The 22,871-nt window shown below is 49.1% G+C and overlaps 1 protein-coding gene across 1 annotated transcript in view; it reads right to left on the bottom strand.

Annotated features, from left to right (window-relative positions):
- Positions 1-22,871, bottom strand: part of EMC1 (ER membrane protein complex subunit 1) — a 755,368-nt gene that overhangs the window by 215,389 nt on the left and 517,108 nt on the right. Inside the window, exon 19 of the mRNA XM_069610395.1 lies at positions 7,390-7,563. Within this exon, the coding sequence (XP_069466496.1) occupies positions 7,390-7,563 (174 nt within the window). The remainder of the gene's footprint in view (positions 1-7,389; positions 7,564-22,871) is intronic.

Raw genomic sequence — 22,871 nt, 5'->3', positions numbered from 1 at the left:
TTGCTGAGATCTTATCCGCAACCTGTCCTATGGCACCAGAAGAATGCAGGATTCCATGAGGCCGAGCAACCTCAAGAACTCGAACGCCGGGAGACTCTGGGCATGTTGAAACTTGTGCACCATATGCATAATCTGATGAGCCCTCACCTGGGGAGGCGAACACTGCCCCAGGGATGTGTTAAGCACTGCTCCAATGTACTGGAGCCGCTGGGTAGGTGTCAAGTGGGACTTCTTTAATTTGAGGGAGAAGCCCAGTCTGTGAAGGGAGTGGCAGGTGACGGACAGATGATCCAGGACTTGCTCGGGAGAGCACGCCCTGATCAACCAATCATCCATGTAGGGTTAGACGTGAATCCCCCCTTTCCTGAGATACGCTGCCACCACCACCATGAACTTGGTGAAGATCCTCGGGCGGAGGTCAATCCGAACGGCAGGACCTGAAACTGAAAATACGAAGCGACAACCGCGAACCTCAGGCACTTCTTGTGCTTGGGATGAATCGGCACATGAAAATAAGTGTCCTAGAGGTCGAAGACCCCAACCAGTCCTGAAGTTGAAGGGCCTGAAGGACTTGAGAAAGAGTAACCATCTTGAACTTGTCCTTCCGGAGGAGCTTGTTCACCACGCAAGTCCATGATGGGTCTCAATCCCAGTCTTTCTTCGGAATCAAAAAATAAGGGGAATACCATCCGTTGTTCCTCTCCGCTACAGGCACCAGTTCTATGGTGCCTTTCTCCAGCAGGGATTTGATTTCCTGCGCAAGGAGCGGATCCAGACTCTTCAAAGAGAGATTCCCTGGTGGATTGTCGTGAGGCCTCTGCCGGAAAGGAAGACAGTAGCCGTGGGCCATGATCTCCAGAACCCACACATCTGAAGTAATGGCACGCCATTCTACAAGATTTTGCGCCAGCCTTCCCGCAACCGGTGAACCATGGGACATGGCCTCATGACTGAGCTGAAGCGGCTGCGGCGGTGCTTGAGGGGAAGAGGCAACTGCCCGAGCAGCCTTGGCACCTCGAGTACCTTGTTTTCCACCTCTGGTACTCCTACGGTGGCCCCTTTGACTTGCAGCTCCTCTCGATCTACCAAAGGAAGAGTAGCATCAAAAGGAACCTCCCCCTCCATTGCTGTCCCCAGGACGAAAAGGCAGAGGTTGGCGAGCTACAGCGCTCAAAGACTTTGCTGCAGCTTTGGAGGTCTGCAACCTCTCAAGGCTCTCGTCAGCCTTGCTGCCAAAAAGATATACACCATCAAAGGGCATGTTGAGAAGCCGGGCTTGTACGTCAGGAGCAAACCCCGACTTCCGCAACCACGCAAATCTGCGCATCACGGTGCTTGCCGCCATGGACCGGCTGACAGTCTGCCATGTCTAGACCCGACTGAATGGATTCACACATGGCATCCTTGCCATCCAGAACTAGGGCAAGAAAACCATCCCTTTCCTCCCCTTCGGGAATATGTTCAGCTGCCAAAGAGACACAATTCCACAGAGTGGGAGTGAAACTTGCTAAGGCACACACAGAGTTGGCTGCCTGTAAAGCCATACCCCCTGAAGAAAACACTTTCTTCGCCCAGCCATCAAAACGTTTGTCGTCCCTATCCGGAGGGATGGTAGGGTATGACGCCTGCTTTGCTGGGGCCATGGCCACCTGCACCACCAAACTTTCCGGAGTGGGGTGCGTAGTCAAGTAGCAGGGGTCGCTACTGGCTGGACGGTACTTTTTCAGCAACGACTTGCTCACTGCCGGGAGACTCTCCGGAGCAGTCTAAGCCGCCGCCACCCTTCCCTGTAAAGCCCTATGAAATGGCAGCATGGGTCAGTGGGTGGGCCTTGGTCAAGGATATCTGTCAAGTCATCCTGCAGAAAATCCACTGGTGGCGCAGACCACCCCAAGTACTCAGTCACCCTCGACATGAGACGCCGGTATGAAGACTCAGCATGCGTGCCAGGCTCAGGCCTACCGAACTCAACCTCCGGAGAGGTGTCCAGGCCACTGACATCGTGCAAAGACTGACGCAGGTCTTCCAACTGGCTAGGACCAGACAAGAGTTTGTCAGGAACCTCATCAGGAACCAAACCTTCCTCCGACCCTTCATCCACCTCGGAGATGTAATCCAGAGTCTGGAATAACTCCCTCGGTGAGGGCACAGAAAAAAGTTCAAATATAGGCCTGACTGACTTCTTCATGGCCTTCCTCTGAGTTTCCACCGATGCACAGGGTACCTAAGGTAATGCCTCAACAAAAGGCGTTGACGGAATTGGCGTCGCGCGTGGCGCCGATGGCTTCGACACAGGGCTCGAGGGCGGTGCCCAGAGCGTGTCCTTCGACGGCCTCGGTGCCGATGGCTTCCTCGGAGGCGGAGCCTCGACAGAGTCCTTCGGCGGACATGGCGCTGACATCTTCTTAGAAGACCTCACAGGCTCCGACGGTCTCAAGGGCGTCGATGAGTGGGACCTGGAGCGGGCATGGCTAGAGCGATCCACCTTGTACGATCGGGACCTCGAAGGCTCCAGATGATCGGGCCGACCGCCCGAGCCTGAAGGCGTGCGAGCGGTGGCCCTAGCGCGTTCCCTGCCAGCTTCTCGCAAAGGCGCAGACAGACCGGAGCCCTGCGATTCAAAAATCGCCATCATCTCCTTACGAAATGCGTCCCATTCCGCAGGAGAGGAATGCTTGTTGGGACAAGCAACCCGCCGTCTGGCGGAGTCCTCGGACGAGGAAGGCGACATGTGACGGCGCTTCCGCAAGTGCCTTGAGGAGGCAGAGGAATGGCGGGAACCACTCCTGGACCGAGACCCCGTGGACTTACGCCGATGACGCGGAGAATCGCCCCTCGAATTGTCGGTCGAAAGCCCAGCGGATTTCGACTTTCGGTTTTGGAAACCCTACCTACAGAAAGCTTCTTCCGCTCCCGTAAGGCCTTCGACGTTAATGACTGGCAATCGTCATAGTCATAGGTGGCGTGGTCCTCGCCGAGGCACCAGAGGCAGATGGCGTGCGGGTCCGTAAGTGACATCTTGGAACCGCAGTCCCGACACTTCTGTAACGCTCACCTGACTCCCACGGAGGCGCCGGCCTGGTTTGAGCTGCTGTGACCTCTTCTAAAGTGATGCGCAGGACTCGGAAGACAGACTGGACCGGACCCCCAATCTTGCTTGTCTGGCTCGCAGAAGTATCCTTCTGTAGGTGGAAATAGGGGATTAGCTGTCTGCGGGGTAATGCGTCGGCCTCCCACTTCCCCCTCTCACCCTCCTCAAAACCCTTCTGCAATCCCCCGTGGCGTCTCACCTTAGGGTCTGGAAGGACGAGCTCTCCATCCTGCTTCTGATGCAGGGGCGCGTTGATATCCAGTTACTTCACTGGATCTCAGATTGGTAAGGGTTCAAATTCGCTTGACTTTTCCGGTAAAATGCCGTAAGTATACTGTTGTAAAGTTCAAGCCTTAATTGACCATTGTCAGTTTACTCTTTTTCAGGTGCTGAGTGAAGATGCCGAGTTGAGGAATGGAATCGCCGAAGGTAAACTCTGATGAGTCTTTGATGGGTGGTTCCCTAGCGTCCTTGCATTCACCCACTAATGCTTGTGTCTTTTTTCCCCATAGGGGCCGGGGTACGGCAGAGCCGAAGAAGCGGCGCCGACCCGAAGTGAGGAGAAATTATTCCAACAGTAATCAGGTAAGTATTATGGTGGAAAATCAGGCCTTCCTCAATCTGTTCCCTAGCTCACCTTTGTTCTTCTCTTTTCTCCCTTAGGCGCGGAAATGCGGCGGATGGTCCTGATGGTCGGTGATGGGCACGAAGGCGCCTCGTGAAGGTGAGTGGAACGAGGCGCTGCAGCGAGCAATGCGATGTGCTTTTAAAATGAATGACTTCCCTTTAGGATCGTCGGTGTGATGGATCTGGATTTCGGATAAAAGCAGGTAATGTTCTTATTTCACCTTTTCTCTTCTCTTCTTCCTTTACAGGTGTCCCATGATGCAGACGGGCGTGGCTGGAGTCAGGATGCAGGAACAGACACGGTGAGCGTCCAGCTGCTAGGTGCAGAACAACGCGAAGCACGTGTGGCAGTCCGGGCGTGTTTTAAATAGCCTTGGAAGAAGTTCCAGGTAAGTATTCTTCCACGGTCCCCACCCAAGTAAAATAGTTCCTTTAATAAAGTAGTCCCTCCTAAGCCTCATTTGGCTTGAGGCTTTATACAGCATGGTCTGCGTCAGGTAAGTGCACCAAACACCTTGTTTTATGAGCCTGGCGCCTTTGGCGCCAGGACTGATGTCCAATATGAGCCTGGCGCCAAAGGCGCCAGGACAAAGTCCAAAGAGCCCCGATTAGGGGCCGCTGGGTTTTTTTCCCCCCCGAGGGCATGATGCCTGCTTCCGGGGGTGCTGGGCCTGTCCCGGTGCTCTGGGGGCAGGCATCATGACAACTTCGTCAATCCCGACCACGGGGTAGAAGACGAAGTCATGATATCTTCACAAAACACTAAGTTGGAAAAACAGATAGAATAGAAGAACTGAGGCGCGCCGAGATCTCCGAAGTGAACACGTTCGCGGAAAAAACTGAACTGAGGCTACGGGCGTTGTGCGTCCTACTTATAACATCCGGTGACGTCGGCTCGACGGAGGCCCTCGAGGAGAGCGTATCGACGTCATCGAAGCAGGAGCCGAAAATGTTCCGAAGCAGCACAGCTGTGGTGATTACCTGTCATATATGTGGAATACGTCAGAGGAACCAATCCCCTCGAAGGCCCTGATTCTACATGGTAGGAGTGGGAAGGCGAGAATAGACGTTCTCTTCTGAAAATGTAAAAAATTACCAGGAAGATTGCTTATAGAGGTGAAATATGGATGTCAAGAGGACACAATTCGAGGGCTGAGGCACGGAACAGAACGATCTGCAGAAAGCACCCCTCTACTGGTGAAATGAGGACTCCAGTGACAGCACTCAATCACACTTGGGACCTGATTCACAGAGCGCTTTCAATGAGATTGCACCATTGTAAAATGAGAGTCAGGCCCTTAGTGTTTAAGCACTTTACTTTTTTGTAGTACTGGTTTCTTTCGTTTGGTACTTCTACGGTAGCTGCAGGTATCAACCGGTCAGAGTTACATGGTCCTGCCTTCTCTGCTGTATGGATCTATGCAGGAATCATCAAGCAAACGCCTTTGTGGGCAAATGGCCAGAGGCATCAACAAGACATGTCCTGCCAAGAGATGCAAGAATCAGACTTGGTCTCACTCTGGAAGCAGGGTGGCTTGTTTCCACAGTAAGTGGGTCAGAGCTATGGCATCAGGATGGGCATGGGCATGGAAGGGTGCAACAACCACAACAAGTGGGAGTATTTTACTCCCTATTTTTTTAAAAGTTGGCAGTAAAATGATTTTTAGCGAGTAAAAATGTAAGCCCAATTCCCAGTGAGAATACTTTTATAAGCGAGTAAAAATAGGTTTTAACTGAAAAACAGAAATGTTTTTGTAATATTTCTTTGCACCCAGTTATTCATGTGCATTAAAAGGTGCAAGTTCATTTCTTGTAGTCAGGCTGTTCAAATAGTAGTTTTCTTCATGTGGTACTTACTGGTCCAAACATTCATGGAGCTCTGAGAATGAAAGCAGGGGTGCAAGATTCTACATGTCCCCCTTCACCCCCATTTCTTGTTGGGAGTATTTTTACGCCCTATTTTTATTTTTTGGGAGCATTTGCCTATTTTTAGGGAGTAAAAGTGGCCGATACACCCTTTATCTGTAGCGCTGGTTGCAACTTGTGAAGTCCGCTTCCAAATAGGGAGGTATCACATGTGCACTTTGCGGTCTTCATACCAGGCATTATCAGAGATTGGCATTCATGATTTAATTCAGACAATTCATAAAAACAGCACTATGCAGATCTAGGTTCCATGTGTTAAAATCACGGCAAAAATGGGCGTGAACACAAAATATCACGGCAAAAATGCTGTTAAATGGTGTAATGCGGTACACCTTTAACGGGTCAAACCACTGCATTTTTGCAGCGATTTGTTTTACAGGCAATATTTTTGCCGCAATTTAATCACTGCATACCCAGATCTGTGGCCTTGAGTTCAGAGCTTGGAAACCCTACCTACCAACAGCTTCTTCTTTCGCTCCCGCAAGGCCTTCGACGTCAAAAGACTGGCATTTGTCACAGTCATCGGTGGCGTGGTCCTCGCCGAGGCACCAGAGGCAGACGTCGTGCGGGTCCGTAAGTGACATCTTGGAACCGCAGTCCCGACACTTCTTTAATCCCGACCGTGGGGTAGAAGAAGAGGGCATGACAACTTCACAAACCAAGTTCGAAGAACCGATAGAATCAGAAGAACCGAGGCTCTCTCAGAAGAACACGTTCGCAGAAAAAACGGAACTGAGGCTATGGGCGTCGTGTATCCTACTTATAACATCCGGTGACGTCGGCTCGACGGAGGCCCTCGAGGACAGCGTATCGACGTCATCGACGCAGGACGCAGAAAGTTTTCCGAAGCAGCACAGCTGTGATGATTACCTGTCATAGATGTGGAATATGTCGGAGGAACCAATCCCTTCGAAGGCAAGGGTCAAACGTAGACCCACTCCCAGGGAACAGCATACTGTAACTCCTAAAATTAGGAAAGATTGCCACCAACCAGTGGGGAGCCCACAGCCAGCTCTATGAGATTCCTCGCATAGAGGAAAATAGGACATGTAGCGTATCCCAACGGTGGAGTAGTTAGTAGAGTCCCATGTTTGGGATTCATTAGGGAAACATTGGTTAGCCAGACATGGGAAATTGGAAATAGAACATGCACTGCAAAAAACAATTCAAGATGGTATCCTCATGACTGGCCACAGGTGTCTACACAAGGGGTTGGACAGGATGCAGAAGGTTTGGGTAGTGGTGGGTGAAAAGTGTGGGTGAAAGGGTTACAATGCGCTCTGACTCTTGAGACCATCATGTAGATGTATTTTCTTTTAAGTGTTGAGTGGTGATGGCTAAGTGTGGCAGTCAGAAACCATCAACACCCTTATATAATTCCTTTGGGCTATTAACAAGAGAAAAGATACATCAGAAAAGGGTATCTGAAACATCCTAATTCTTCAAGTCTGATATTTACTATATTTCTGGCCACACATCCAATTCTTGGGGAAGAGATCTAAACAATAAATGTACATGGTGTTGCACACAGCTAATAAAGGAATCACAGTCTGATCTGCATTGGTATGTGGGCTGCAGAGTCCAAGAAACACAGCTAGTCAATATTGCAAGCATGGTACATAAGCGAGTGTAGGGATGCTGGAAAGGTAAACAATGAAAACAACAAGTAAAGGGATATCTGGAAAGAAATGCACAACACTCAGTGGAGTTCACCCATTTAAAGGGTTACAGTTGCACTAACTTACCAGCACCCAGTTCTCGGAGTGTATGATATGCACAGGGCCCTTGGCCTTTCGTTGAACAGAGGAGTGGATAATGCGTCCTGTCACACTATCGATCAGGTACATTCCAATGAAAGTGCGCTCATGATGCAGGTCTGTGCTCTCCGTCACTACTGCCAGAAGGTTGGGATTCAGGTACTGGGGAAAAATGTGAAGCAGTAAGACCAGTGGCAATTGTATCTCGGTTACCAATGAAAGCCATGGCACATCCTTTCTACCAACATAAGGCTACTTTTAAAAGGTACTCAATTTACCAGCAGATGCTAATGCATACCTACTACATACACAAGTAATAAGTGCCAGTCAAGGCATTTGTGCTAGCCATCTGTTGGTAAGACCAAAGACACACCTGAAATCTACCCAACTGAATACAGTGCTGGAGGAGACATCAGTATCTCCAGCATCAGACAATTGCAAGAGACTTTTTGCAAAACTGTTATCCCCACACTAGAGACATTCATATCATACAATACTTGTTCTTTCATCCCAATCATAACCAGTTCTCTTCATTAACCTAACAAGCAGTGAAAGTCCTGGCTTTCTTGCCCAGATCAGGGCAACTAAGTGAACAAATAGAGGATTAACTACTTTAGACATGCATACTTTAGACTGGAAAACAAAAAACACAACTAAAAAGAGTGCCATATTGCGATCCATAATCAGATGAGTTTAATAAAGTTACTCACCATAGTGACTACCTTACCTCCTAATCCATAGTCCCCTTTTCTCCATACTTTTGGGACATTCCGTCCTGTGGGACGGGACCGGAGCACTTTTGTAAAAAAGCATCAAATTGAAAAATGTGTCCTTCTCTTTTTACGCGGGGTAAGGCCGTAACCCCGCCCTCCTTAGCTCCACCCCACGCATCACCCTTCAGTCCTTTTCTAGCGCAAGGTCTGAGACCATTTAAGCAATAATACAGGATACTTATTAGAGGGGACGGCGGGCGGGCGTATGGAGGAAAGGGGACTATGGATTAGGAGTAAGGTAGTCACTACGGTGAGTAACTTTATTATACTCCTACGTCCCGTCCCCTTTCCTCCATACTTTTGGGAGATTACCAAGCACTCCTTACAGGATAACGGGTGGATGGAACTCCTTTACTGAAAGAGGTTTTTTAAGAACAGCTTGCCCAAACTGAGCATCAGCTTTGGAGCTCAGGTCTAAGCAGTAATGCTTCACAAAAGCTAATGGGGAAGCCCATGTGGCTGCCTTGGCAATGGTTTCCAAGGGAACATATTTTTGGAAGGCAATGGCAGCTGCCTTGCCCTGCGCAAGATGGGCATGAATTCCCTTTAGAGGTTGAAGTCCCTGAACGGAATACGCTTCAGAGATACAGGAAGTAATCCATCAGGAGATAGTTGCTTTCAAAGCCGGCTTTCCTTTTGGGTCTCCAAAGGCCGCCAAGAGCTGGGAAGAGCTCCGAAGATTAGATATTCTGTCCAAATAAAACTTAAGCGCTCGCCTTACATCCAAATTATGCCGAACCCTCTCTGCATCTGAAGTCGGTTCTGGGAAGAAAACGGGTAAGGAAATAGACTGGTTCAAATGAAAATCAGATACCACCTTTAGAAGGAAAGAGGGATTGTCCAGAAGACAACCTTATCCTTGTGAAAGATGAGGAATGGATGTTCTACAGACGAGGCCTGAAGCTCGCTTACACGCCTTGCCGAAGTTACCGCAATCAGAAAGGCCATTTTCCATGAAAGGAATTTCAAGTCTGCCGTAGCCATGGGTTCGAAGGGTTTATGACAAAGCAGTAAGGACCACATTCAGATCCCATTTAGGATGCGGGCTGCGAACAGGTGGATACACATTCAACAGACCTGCAAAGTGTCTATTAATGACAGGGTTTGTCAAAGAAAAGGAGCAAGAGTCCGTGGACAGGTAGGCGGCAATAGCCGACAAATAACTCCTACAAGACAAAACATGCATGCCTGAAGCTGCCATGTGAGAAATGAAAGAAAGCACTGTCAATAGCAGCTTCTCTGGGGTCCAGCTCTTTTGCTAAACACCAGTGACAGAAACTGAGCCATTTACTCCTACACTGAGACCTGGTCGAAGGCTTTCTAGCCGATTGGATAATACGCATATTATCTGCAGACAAATTGAAACTCTAAAGATTGGAACTCAGGCCCCAGGCCGCCAAGCTGAATGATTGTAGGGAGGGATGCCACATCTGCGGATTGCTCTGGTTAAGCAGGTCAGGTGCCCCAATGGTGAAAAAAGTTCGGAAAAGATCTCCGTGTTCAGCTCCCACTCGTAGCCGACCACAGCTCGCCGGATGAGAGAGTCTGCCGTTACATTCAGCTGGCCCGGAATGTGTACCGCCAACAGCCAAACACTGTGCTGATAGGCCCATTCCCAAATCTGAATGGCTAGATCTACAAGGGGAGGTGACCTGGTACCCCTCCGCTTGTTGATGTAAAACATGGATACCGCATTGTTCGTGAGGATGCAGACAACCTTGTTCACAATCCCTGGCTTGAAAGCTTTGAGCGCCAGAAAAATCGCCAGAAGCTCCAGACAATTTATTTGAAATTGTCTGTCCTGCGGCCACCACAGGTCGAAAACCTGAAGATGATCCATCATCGCGCCCCACCCGATAAGGGAGGAGTCTGTCGTAATGGTCACCTGAGGGGAGGGCTCCTGAAAGGGCGCACCCACCGACAGATTGCTGGAAGACCACCAAAGGAGATCTGTCATCATGTAGGGTGGAACCGGGATGATTTTGGTGTCTGGTCAACCGCCTGGAGCCAGGAGCTCCGAAGAGCCAACTGCGTAAGTCGCATCTGGAGACGCGCAAGGGGAAGAGCAAGCACGCATAAGGCAATGAGGCCCAGAAGCGTCTGGAACCACCAGGCCGACATGCTCTCCGACTGAATGAAGACTTGACACGTGGTTAACAGATCCGCCATCCTGTCCACCGTCAAGTACACCCTGCAGTCGATCGTGTTCCAATGGAAACCCAGGAATTTCAGGTCCTGAGAGATCATCATGGAGGATTTCCACCAGTTCACTGACAGCCCAAGACTGAACAGGAGCTGAAGGAGACCCGGAAGATTGCTCAAGGCTTTTACCAGATAAGGACTGCGCCGAAGCCAGTCGTCTAAATATGGATACACATGAATACCCTGTAGCCTTAAAAAAGCTGCAATGACTGACATCTTTGTGAAGACACGCGGCGCAGAGCTGAGACCAAAAGGGAGCACTTAAAACTGATAGTGCTCCTCTCCCAGGGAGAACCGCAGATATTTCCGATGCGGGCTCCAGATCAAGATATGTATATAAGCATCCTGAAGGTCCACAACGGTGAGCCAGTCGCCCTTCTGAAGAGAGGACTTTATTTGGCAGGGAGTAATCATCTTGAATTTCTCTTGGGGAAGAGAAATGTTGAACTGGGAAAGGTCTAGAGTGGAGCGCAGGCCAGCCTTGTTGGGTTTTGGCACCGTAAACATACGAGAGTAGAAGCCCTTCCCTTGTTCCACTAGGGGAACAGGTTCTATAGCCCTGAGATCTAGAAGCTTCTGGACCTCGGCTCTGAGGGAGGGTGTTCCCGACAGCTGAAAGGGAGGATTGAAGGATGGATTAAGAGGGAGGGGCAAGTGGAAGCCCGCCCAAGTGATGGACAAAACCCACCATTCGTTGGTGACGGTTTGCCACGCCTCCAGATGAGACTAGGTTCGTCCTCCCACCAGAGTCTCGTGCGAGCGCCAAAAAATTATTTTGCAGATTTTTCGGCAGAGAGACTACCTTTCCCTGAAGAAGAGGTTGACGACTGAGAAAAAAACCGGCCACGTAGTTGCCTCTGGCGGGAGTTACCCGGCGGAGGATCAGTCATACACAACCTGCAATCTTGGAACCCTCTAAAGCATGAAGCGGATCGAGATAGGGACCCAGATCTCTGACCTTTGACTGGGGCCTTCACGAGCAGCGACAGAGACTTGGCAGTTTGCGTGCTCGTCATCCGTTGAAGAATGAAACAGCCCTTTGCCATCAAAAGGCAGGTCCAGAACTTTATCTTGGACCTCCTTCGAAAAATGTGTTGCATGAAGCCAAGCCTGATGAGGTGTCCAGCCCCAGCATGAGGCCACGAGCCGAGGAGTCAACATGATGCGCAGCAGCCTCCAGCATATCCTGCGCCAACACTCTAGCGTCTGACAAGCCGCCATTAAAGTCATCTAACCCATCATCAACAGGAATGAACTCCTGGAAGTCAGCCAAATCTCTCCAGTTTCATATTCGCCGCCGCCAGGATGGGCTCTGCGCTGGCCTGACGCAATTGCAGCACCGATTTGGCAACAATCTTCTTGCCCAAGAAATCAATCAATTTGTCCTCTTTGGACAGAAATTGAGCCGCAACTGCGGAAGTCGCAGAGGCCGGCTTAGATTGCAGAGTAGCGGCCGCTACCATCATCGAGGACGGGAGCGGGCATGACGCCAAGGCTACTTCCTCAGCGGTCTGAAGGCTGTAACGGGCGTCAATTCTTTTATGTGCAGCTCGGTGTGGGGTTTATCCCAGACCTTGCAGACCTCGGCCAGAACGTCCCTCTGAAGGAACAGGCCGGTGCGCTCCTGTGGAGACAAGGTCAGCAACCCCGAAAGCACCCCTTCCTGCTGAGCGGATGCCTCAGGCACTGGTATGTTAAGGAGTGACATGTCCAGTATCCGGTCGTGAAATGCTCGTACAGAGCGGGGCTGGTCCTCACTGTCCTGATCTGCCAAAGGGTCATCTAGAGCATCCGGATCCCCCGACTGCGACAGGCATCAGATTTACATCACACTCTGCTGAAGTCTTGTCCACCGGTGACAAGGGAGGCAGAGGCAGAAGAGGCGGGCGGCAGAGGAGGTGCCACCGCCGGGGTGACAGGCGCCATGACAGGACCTGTCGGGGCAGGCAACGGAGTCTGAGGGCAGATTTCCCTAAAGAGGCCCTTAAAGTACTCCCTCATTGGATCAGAGTTCATTAGACCATGACATTTCTGAAAAAAGGCCTCCTCTGCCGAGGCTTTATGCACTGGAGTGGGCAGAGGCCTCTCATGAGGAACATAACCCCACAAACGTAGAGAGGAGGGCTGCTAAGAGGGTCCTCCACCAAACGGTCTACATAGACCAATGGGGCAGATGTAGGAGGAAGCGAGACTGAATGTGGTAGTGGCATCCGAGCAAGCCAGTCATAGGAAGGGCGGAACAGATTCACACTGTCGCGTGGATAAGGTTGTCCACCAAAAAAAGGTTCCCAGCACCCGCAGACGATAGCGTGGGTGTGAGGGAAGAATCCAAAATGGCCACGGTAGACCACGCAGGAACACCCGTCATTTTGTGAACATTTGAGCAGAACTGCATCACATGTGTAGATGAGGCAGTTGACTCCACAGATTGGTCAGGGGACGTGACTGAAATTTTAGCTTTGACACAAGGATCCTCGGCAGAGCCGGTACTATGGGACCTTGGATGTTTACTGGTCATTCTGTCCCTTGAATTAGCCTCCAAAAGGAGGAACCTCGGCAACGCTGGTAATCGAGGAGTTACGGTCGACGACCTCTCCCAGTTTCCCCTCAACAGAACCGGTACCTCCGCGAGCGCGGGAAAGTTGAGGAATCCACCTCACAGACAAGATCTTTACAGGCCTCTCAGGTCTGTTGGTACGCACCTTAGCCTCGTTAAGAGGAATCTCAGAACAGAGTCCGGTCTTAATAGCTCCCTCGAGCGGGGCCTCGAACCGTGGTTCGGTACAGAAAGCCTCAACAGAGGCCTCAGGGCACAACCCGGTGTCTGTGTGGGAAGCTCCAGACAAGGAGACCTCGGAGCGAACTCCGGTACCCAACGCCTCAGCATGACTATGTTGGCTATTAGCACCTGTTCGGTGAACCTCGGATCGTGATCCGGTATAGGCAGGCCCCTTGCGGAAACCCTCAGAGAAAACCCTGGTACGCCTATTAGGCCTGCGAGGCACCTCAGGGATAACCCCAGTAGCAGAGCTTTTGAAGCCCCTCCCGGACCTGGAGGACCCCGGGAAGAAGTCCCCCGGCCGGGGTGCCCTGAAAAGTAAGGAACTTACCGGGCGTCTCTTCTTGGAAATGCGGCAGAGGAACCTTCTGGAAGATCTCCTCTCACCGACAAAGACGTCGAAGTGCCCGGACCAAAAGGGAGTCGCAGAAGAAACACGAGTCCCAACAGTGATCCGGTCCCAGACACTCCAAGCAGAGAGAATGGGGATCCGCCGTAGCCAAGCCACTCTCGCAAGACGTGCAAGTGGCAAATCCGAGATGCTCTGGCATAGACGGAGGACTACGCAACCGCAGAACCGGAGCAGCAGAGAAGGACAACGGGAAGGAAAAAGGCTTCCTGGTGATGCTAGTGCGTCCATCCCCCACCGCGCGGAGAAAAGGACTGAAGGGTGATGTGTGGGCGGAACTAAGGAGGGCGGGCAGTACTCCGCGTAAAAGGAGAACACATTTTTCAATTTGATGCTTTTTTACAAAAGTGCTCTGGTCCCGTCCCACAGGACGGAATGTCCCAAAAGTACGAAAAAAAGGGGACGGGACGTAGGAGTAAGGAGTGTTGGGACCGTTTTTCTACCCAAGAGACTTTATAAGACTATCCTTGGGTAATACAGTAACTCCAACTCTTAGTACAAGGCTGTTCTACTCAAGGGAGAGGTAGCTATGACAGACCAGGCAGGCTTATTTTAGGAAGGAGAGAGGGCTGTAGAAATAATTTGTAGCATACACATGGTGCAAAGAAACACATCACTGATACATTGTAAAAATAATTTCTTTATTTTTTACATTTATACAGCACGCAGTAGACCAGTTAGTATCCGCTAGCCAGTCCAGGGTACGCCCTTTATCATGAGTTGAAGTTGTAATTCTTTGTGTGAATCTTTGGGCTTCTAGCAAATTTGCTAAGAGACCTGCATTTGAGTCTAGGGGATCGTACAGACCCAAGTTGAAGTCACCCATGATAATCACTTCAGATTGTGGCTACAAGTGTCATGATATCATCTTCAAATGGTTTATTTTATATATACTCGGGCAAAGAGAATTCTTTAGAAAGGTAAGTACTATTATAAGACAAACACAACATAAAACCAACACAATACTCATGGCAAGTAAACCAAAGTACATAATACATTTAGAATAGCATTATGCAATTCAAGGTAAACAGACCCTATGGGTAATAAACTGTTATTTATTCAGTTTCAGAATAACAGTTGGAGAGGCAGATGTACATGTCATTTATAGAGTTCAGCCCCTCAGCTCCGTCATACTGTAAGACAAGAAAGCACTGTTTGATGCCTGATATCATCCCAATGCCACATCGAAAGTATGGGAGACGTTATGCGCTCAGACAACCCTACCGAATATACCGTCAAACTGATGCGGTAGACATGAGACGGCAGACACCACTGGACATTGGAGAACTATAAGTGAAGTCTGGCAGATGTAAAGTGGCGCCATTAAATAGAGAAGATACGTGGATGCACTGAACTCGAAGTATGAATATCTAAAGGACGAAGAATGACGTAAACATATGCAAATATGAAGAAAAAACATATACACTAAGATAAGTGACAACAGATGTAATAAATGTATATATACAGAAACGCAAGGTAGATGAGACATATAGAAGCTTGCTAAAGTAGGAAATAGAACCCGAGTAAAGCAGCCATGCTAATAAAATGGACGTCAGCATTGTATAATAAGCAAGAAGCCTCAAGAAGGGAAACAAAGGCTGTAATGCGCACAGGAACTGCAATACAAATTTGTGCAAGAACAAAGGGTATTTGCTTGGCTCAGAATCAAGGATGCTGCAGCAAAAGCAACTAAATGGCTTGAAAGGAGTCGAAGAGGATGAGCTATGTATGCAGAACTTCCTTCTCTTAGATTCAGTAAAGGAGTGAATTGTGAGTGCCAAGTACTGTTCAATTAACGACACAGAAAGCACATGCAGAATGGAGCAACCAAGTCTCCTGAGGCCAAGGAGAGTAAGAACACCCAGTAAAATCGAATCAAACAGCATTAAATAGATGGGCAAAATGGATACAATCATTGTCTCCTCACATGTGATTCAGGACTGGAAAACGAGACCTATTCATAGAGCTTCAGACGAAGATAGCAATGTACCTTCACTCCCTTTAAAGTTCTTAGGAAGAGAACAGTCAGCAAGGTCAACTACAAAGAAGCCGCCTTGGTTTAGGGCCTAACTGATGAGATGGTAGACTAATTAGCTAATAAAGGCAGTTGTCTGACATTGTTCCCTTGCACCTGGGTTTCGTTGATTACGTGCTGCCAACAAGATTAATGTTCAAGGTTGGTATGAGGGCCAACCAATCAAAGGGCATGTGTAATGGTGGGCCATACATTGTTGCACAGGCCTATCCGCCGCTGGTATGTGATCATCTGTATTTTACATAGTTCTATGTGTTTCAAGGCATGCTTAGCAGATAAGAGGCATCCAATGATACTAACTTCTACAAACCATATGTATACATTTCCCTTAACCAATCCCTCTACACACAGTAGGTTTTCACTGTTAGTCATGTAGAATGACATCATAGCTGACGTATGTCAAGGTATAAAATCTTTTGTGTAACTGAAATCATTGAATTGGTGCCAATCATAGAAGGGTAACGGTTAAGAAAAATATAGCAAGTTAAGATTCTTAGATACAGGAAACAGGATAGTGAGAATTGATATAACTAACCAAGAAACAAAGAATATTATTGTGTAGACTTGCAAAGGTTTTTAGAGAATATTTTTTGAGGAATGGGGGGCGATTGATGGTGCTTGGCCAAATTGATTGTTATGATATATAAAGTTTTGTGAAAGAAGGAAAGAATAACATTGATAAAATACTAATTGAGTAAAGTAGTAGCAGAATAAAAGATGCGGTAAGTATTGACAGTTAAAAACGACTTGTCATAATGGTGGACACTGCCCTTCTACACTTGTACAAAACATTACCGAAGTACACACCTAAGATTAGGAAATATCATGCTGCATGTGTAAAAGGCACGGCTGACAAAATGTTCATGCCACAGCCTCAAGAGGGTTCCCAATCAAGAACAGTATTGCAACACATGACAACATACTTACATGCTGCGTCTACAGGGAAAAAGTTACAAAAAAGGTTAGCTATTTTGGAGCTTTGGAAAATTTATCCGAGCAAGAAAGAAGACCCTCCCGAGAAGGAGTGGATGCTTAATCAACATGTAGGGGAGGGCATAACGCCTTCAGCTCCTCTTTCTCCTTCTGAAGACAATAGTACAACCACTGAGAAACACGGATTCTATCCTCTAGGAGTTAAAAGCAGCAGCGGGTATATTAATCCGGTATATGTACCCCTCACTTTAGTAGTGAAGATAGTACAGAAGAGCAAGTAAGATTAAAGAACAAGTGTATAGTTCCAGACGTAGCAAATATGAAGAGCATAATGAGAGAAGGGACAGACCAAAAGAGAAAGAAGAGACCAAGAGACAAAAAGGAGAGAAAGATAAAGCCAGCAAGGTGACAATTGTACAGAATGAGTGGATAGGAGGACAGATACTACTCAAATTAGACAGGGTATAGATGTAAAAAAAGAGAAGAAACTAGCAGGAAAGAAAGGAAAAGGAATGAGAAAAGGCATACAAAGATGAGAAGGGGGAAAGGAAATGAAAGGAAGAATGAAGGTATGAAGAGCAGGTAAAGGAGAGAGAAAAGATGGGGAGAAAGAAGCGGGCGGAAATGGAAACACATTTTGAAAGTTACAGAGCAGGTGGTAGAGGAAGAGAAGAGGGAGATGAGAAAATCTGAAGAGGAACAAGAGAAGGGAATAAGGAGTAGAGGACAAAGGGATGATGAAATAGATCACATCGTTAATAGACGTGTAATAAAAGTTGAAGAACGAGAACGATGGTAAGGAGAGAGAAGGTTGCAACAGCTAGAGAGCTGCACAAGACACCTAGAGTACCAACATGGGCTGATGAACATGAGGCAGAAGGAATAGGGAAAGGACAGGAGAACTATATAGGTAGATAAGGGGGAAACAATGGTTACGAGACCAGAGTAGAATCAAAGGATCGCCACTGAGAGACACAATAGGCAGATTGGGTGAATTAATGATGGGCAAGCATAGAATGCTATCCCTGAGCAGACTAGATCCAGATGACGAGGAAAGGGATAACAGTCGTGCCAGATGGAATATAATGTCAGAAGAAGAAAGTGAGAGCGTGAGGTGCAGGCACATGTGGCTCCTCAACAGACGCAAACATAGAAAGATGGGTAAAGTTGTCAGCTTTAGGAGAACCGGAATGAAAAACACCAGAACCTATAGGACGGTTGAATAGCGGAGGGCAAATGCCTTTGCCTTATATAAGTAGATTGAGATCATTGCCAGGATTAAGACGAGCGGGCGAAACCAGCCCCAGCTGGAAGACAAAAAGCATGGGTGGATACGATTGTAGAACAGGATTTACACAGTTTCCATTATTAGAAAAAGGAGGACGGCGACCACCACAATATACACCATGGCCGCAAATGGATAAAGATAATGTGAAATGTAAATGACCCGGTTTGACTTCAGGAGCAGGAAAATGGATTTATGAGTTAGAAAGAATGACGGTGGGCATGACATTAGTGGTGGGTGACGTAAAAGGCCTACTAGCAGCTATTCTAGGGGAGAGAGCTGACATTTGGAGACAAGCAGGATATGAGAGTGCAACAGCACAAAAATGTATAGTTACTCACCATAGTGACTAACGTACTCTTAGTCCATAGTCCCCTTTCCTCCATACCTCGCGAGGGACGGGAGACAACCTTTTTCACCAGAAAAATCTACTTCCCCTTTAAATTTAGAGGCACGCAGGGGTGCGGCCCTGCGAGCATGCGCTCGCCTGTCTCTGCCCACTGGCGCCACTCCTCAGTCCCCATTGACGCGTCGACAATATTCAGCATTGCCTAATGACACCAGTATTATTAGGGGGGATGATGGCGGGACGTATGGAGGAAAGGGGACTATGGACTAAGAGTACGTTAGTCACTACGGAGAGTAGCTATTAATTACTCTTAGGTCCCGTCCCCTTTCCTCCATACTGTATGGGCGATTATAACAATGTAGCCCCAGGGTGGAGAGGAGACCATCCTTTAGAAAACAGGTTTCTTTGAACCGCCTGTCCGAACGCTGTTTCTGACCTAGAGGCAGCGTACAAACAGTAGTGCTTACAGAAAGCCGAAGGGGTGGCCAAGGTAGCCGCCCTGCTGATGACCTGCCACGGAACATGCCGTTGGAACGCGATAGCTGTGGCTTTGGCTCTGGCCGCATGGGCATGTAAGTTAGGTGGCACAGGTTTGTGCTGCCCTTCATAGGTCTCCTTGATGGCCCGTGACCATCCACCTTGCTATGGAGGCCTTGGAGGCCTGGCAACCGGGCATTGACCCAATGAGAGTGACAAACAAGGCTTCCAACTTGCGGACGGCCTTGGTCCTGTCCAGGTAGTATTCCAGCGCGCATCTTACCCCCCCAGATGGTGCAAGAACCTCTGAGGCTCGTCGAAGAAAGTGGGTAAGACTATTTCCTCGTTGAGATGGAAAAAGGCGGTCACTTTGGGTAGGAACGCAGGGTGCGCTCTAAGGACGACTTTGTCCTTGTGAAAGGTAGTGTAGGGCTCTGAAGCCACCAGACCCTGGATCTCGCTGACAGAGGTGAGGCCCACAAGCAGGGCTGACTTTATGGTGACCAGCCTGATGTCCGCGGACACCACCAGCTCAAAAGGTTTGTGCGCCAAGGTGCCCAAGACAACATTAAGGTACCACACAGTGTGTGGTTTCTTTATAGGCGGGTAAAGCCTGTGGAGGCCTGCCAGATTTTGCTTGACCACCGGGTTGGAGGAGGTGAAGATGGGCCCTCCTCCGAATTCCTGTAAGCCCCTATGGCTGCCAGATAGGTGCAGCATGCATCCACCTGTACGCCGGGGTGTGCCGAAAAGGAGGGCATGGCGTCCAAGGTTCACTTAAGAGGGTCAATCTCCCTAGAGCCAGCCCAATGACAGAATATAGACCATTTACTCTTATATTGGCACCTAGTAGCCTTGCTTCTAGCACCCTGTATGACCTCTAGGTTAGCCTGAGATAGGCTCAAGTGTTTCAGCGTGACTTGCTCAGGAACCACACTGCGAGGACTAGTTTGTGAGGAGCAGGGTAGAGTACCCTGCCCCCCTGCTGGGCCAGGAGCTCGTAATGGTCTGCCCCCAGTCTGCCGAGTGTCCACTTTTCAGGTTGGATTCCCCCGGGAGGTGGATAGCCTTGGGGCAGATGTTCTCCCGAGCTCATTCCCACATTGCTGACTGCTAGGTTGCCTGGTGGGGTTGTCTGTCTGGATAAGAACTGTCTGGACCTCAATAAGAGGGAGAAAGGCCTTCAGAGCAGCCATATGGCCTTCAATTCTAGCCAATTGACGAGACTCCTGCCGAGTCCAGAATCCATGGACGCTGTGGTTGTTTAGGGGGATCCCCAGCCCTCTAGAGAAGAGTCTGTAGTGACTGACCCGAGGCTGTCGGAAGTGCTTGCCCTGCCGCAGGCTGCAGTCCGCAGACCACCGCTGGAGGTCCGAGTGGGGAAGGAAGGAATGATAACTGGCTCCGCTTGGAAGCCCTTCTCCTGATCCCATGAGGCTGCACAGTGCAGCTGGAATGTCCTCATCCTGAGCCTCGTGTGGGGTATGACCAACAGAACCGCTGCCATCAGATCCAATAGATGTTGGTACCCCCAGTTCGAGGTTCCTGGCCTGGAGAGTAAGTGAGCTGTGGCTCTCTTGATGGCTGCAATCTTGTGCTTAGAGGGGAAAGACTCTTGGAGCTTGCGTCCCAGATGAGGCCCAAGAAGGTCAGGCTCTGCGTGGGCTGCAGCTGAGACTTCTTGAAATTGATAGTGCACCCTAGGTCGTGGTGTTTATCAGTGCAAAGGCGGAATGGTGAACCACTTCCGTAGAGGTGGCCCGAACAAGCCAGTCATCCAAGTATGGATAGAGGTGGTTGTCCTGGGCCCTGAGGAGGGCTGCCACTGTATTCATTAACCTGCTAAATACCCTGGGCGTTGAGTTGAAATGTATCTTCTGTGATGCGCTACAACTCTGTTACAATATTTCATTTCATTTCACTCCATTCTGTCTTTATAGCATGTAACACATTGTTCATATTGGCTTTCCACTGTCGGTTCATTCAGGCTTTTGCCTTCCTTCAGAAAGTTTTGAGAATGCGTCATTTAGACATGGCCACTCGGCTACACTGTATCTGGCTTCTCATTCACTCGCACACTGGGTTTCTTTGCAGCACTGAAATTCACAGGTATGCCAAATAACATCAAATATCAGTGGCGCTTCTCACACTTCTGTGACTTCTGCCCCTAGGCACTCCTAAGTGCTTCCTCCACCCAGGGGAGCGAGCACACTGAAGCTGCCGATCAAGGACCACCTCTCAGCACGGCGTCCTCCACTCTCTGCTCCTAGGAGAATCCGTTCTCCCACCACGCACTTGCAGCCAACTTCCCCCTGCTTCACTCCGGCGCTCTGGCAGTTCTGTCTCCTCACAGCCCGGCTTCCTCCTTGCTTCTTGCACAACACAACCTCAACCTCTTCTCCGTTTGTGTGATCACCTTTTATACAGCTGCCAGTCCCCAAAAGGTTGCAGGTGTAAGGAATTAGAGTAAATTGCCTGACCTTGCCTGAACCTATTAAGGGGACATGTGTTTGAGTGATAGCATTCCTCCATAGCCTTCTTACTCATCTCAGTACTATACTGGTGTTTTCTATAGGGATTCTGCAGTACTCTTAGTTGCTTCTTCCTCTTCCCGGTGTTTGGTGGAAGTTCAAAGGGTAGGACAGGATAAGAATGGCATTATTCCATAAAGGTTGAGGGAGGGTAGGGTAAATCAGTTTTTAAGAAGGGGAAAACCATGTCTCATTCTCAGGCACCTCCTCCACAATCCCCAAGGAGCCTCCAATTCAGGTGATCCTCCCTCGCTTGTCCAACCCCAGAGTTGGGATCCAAAAGAGATTGCCCTTCCCGGGTAACCTGAATAGAAGATCAATGGGGAGTAGGAAAAAGAGAACAAACTGTTTTCTCACAAAATCTATTGTCTGGCATCGCCATGAATGTGCAGGGATTCTTCGGGGCTACGAGTTTGAATCCATTTACTGATGATTTACCAATATCAATAGGAGAACATGACATGTCTATGCCATTATTGTATTCTCGACGGACACCAGTTAACATACTAGGACGGGACTTGTTAACAAAACTTAATATGAGGAACCTTAAGAACTTCCGGTGCTTTTGAGGTATCTGCACATGGAAATAAGCATCCTGTAGGTTTATTGATACCAGCCAGTCCTGTAGTTCGAGAGCTTGGAGAATCTATCTCAACGTCACCACACTGAATTTGTCCTTACTCAGGAACTTGTTCAAGGCCCTGAGGTCCAGGATGGAATGGCGACCTCCTCCCTTCTTGGGCAGCAGGCAATACCAGGAAACCCGACCTTCTTTGATCGGGAAGTGCCTCTTTCATGGCACCCTTTGACAACAGGGCGCTCAGTTCTTCCTGGAGCTCCTGTCCCAGTTGTATTGGGGAAGGTGGTCTGCCTGGATGCCTCTTTAGGAAAGGCAGACAATAACGCTACTGAATCAACTGCAGGGCCCAGGCATCTGAGGGTATTTCCTGCCACTGGGACCAATAACCTGCCAACCGTCCACCAACCGATGTATCATGGGAAGGGAAATCAAAGTGGCTTAGAGGGCAGAGTTGACCCTGCTGCCGCCTGTAGGCCTCTAGAAGCCCCTCTGCCCCTTCCAGGATGCGAGAAGAGCTTCTGCCCTTGCCTGGCTTGCGGGAGCTTCGCCTTTCAACCATAGGGCACATAACATCTATAGCTTCTGCCCCTGGGATTGGATGTGCTAGATAGATTTGCAGGGTATTCGGGGAAGAAGTAATGTATATTCCCTTTAGCGGGCCTGACAGGGATACTAGAGGAAGAGCTTCCAGAGGTCGGGCTCCGCTGGCAGACTAAGTCATTCAGGTATCTGGGAGTGAATATGTGGCACACCGCAGGCCAAATGTATGAGGACAACACCAAACGGGCCTTGATTGGGCTCAGAAAATCTATCGGGTTCTGTTCTAGGCTCCTGTTATCGGTGATGGGCAGAGTTGCAATAATAAAAATGATAGTATTGCCGAGGTTCTTTTACTTCTTTCACATTGTACACCACTACATCCCAGCCTCCTTATTTTGCACAATAGAGAAACTGCTGGAGGAACTGCTGTGGGGTGCTTCCAGACACAGACTGTCCTTATCTACTCTGTCGCTGCCATACAAAGAAGGTGGGGTCCAACTACCAGACTTCGAGAGGTACTATCTAGCTGCACAACTCAGTCACGTGGCTAAATGGCTAGATGATGAGGTCACTTCGG

This window comes from Ambystoma mexicanum, chromosome 8, assembly GCF_040938575.1.
Source record: "Ambystoma mexicanum isolate Mex_15411 chromosome 8, UKY_AmexF1_1, whole genome shotgun sequence".
NCBI lineage: Eukaryota > Metazoa > Chordata > Amphibia > Caudata > Ambystomatidae > Ambystoma > Ambystoma mexicanum.
This window is presented reverse-complemented; position numbering and strand designations above follow the sequence as displayed.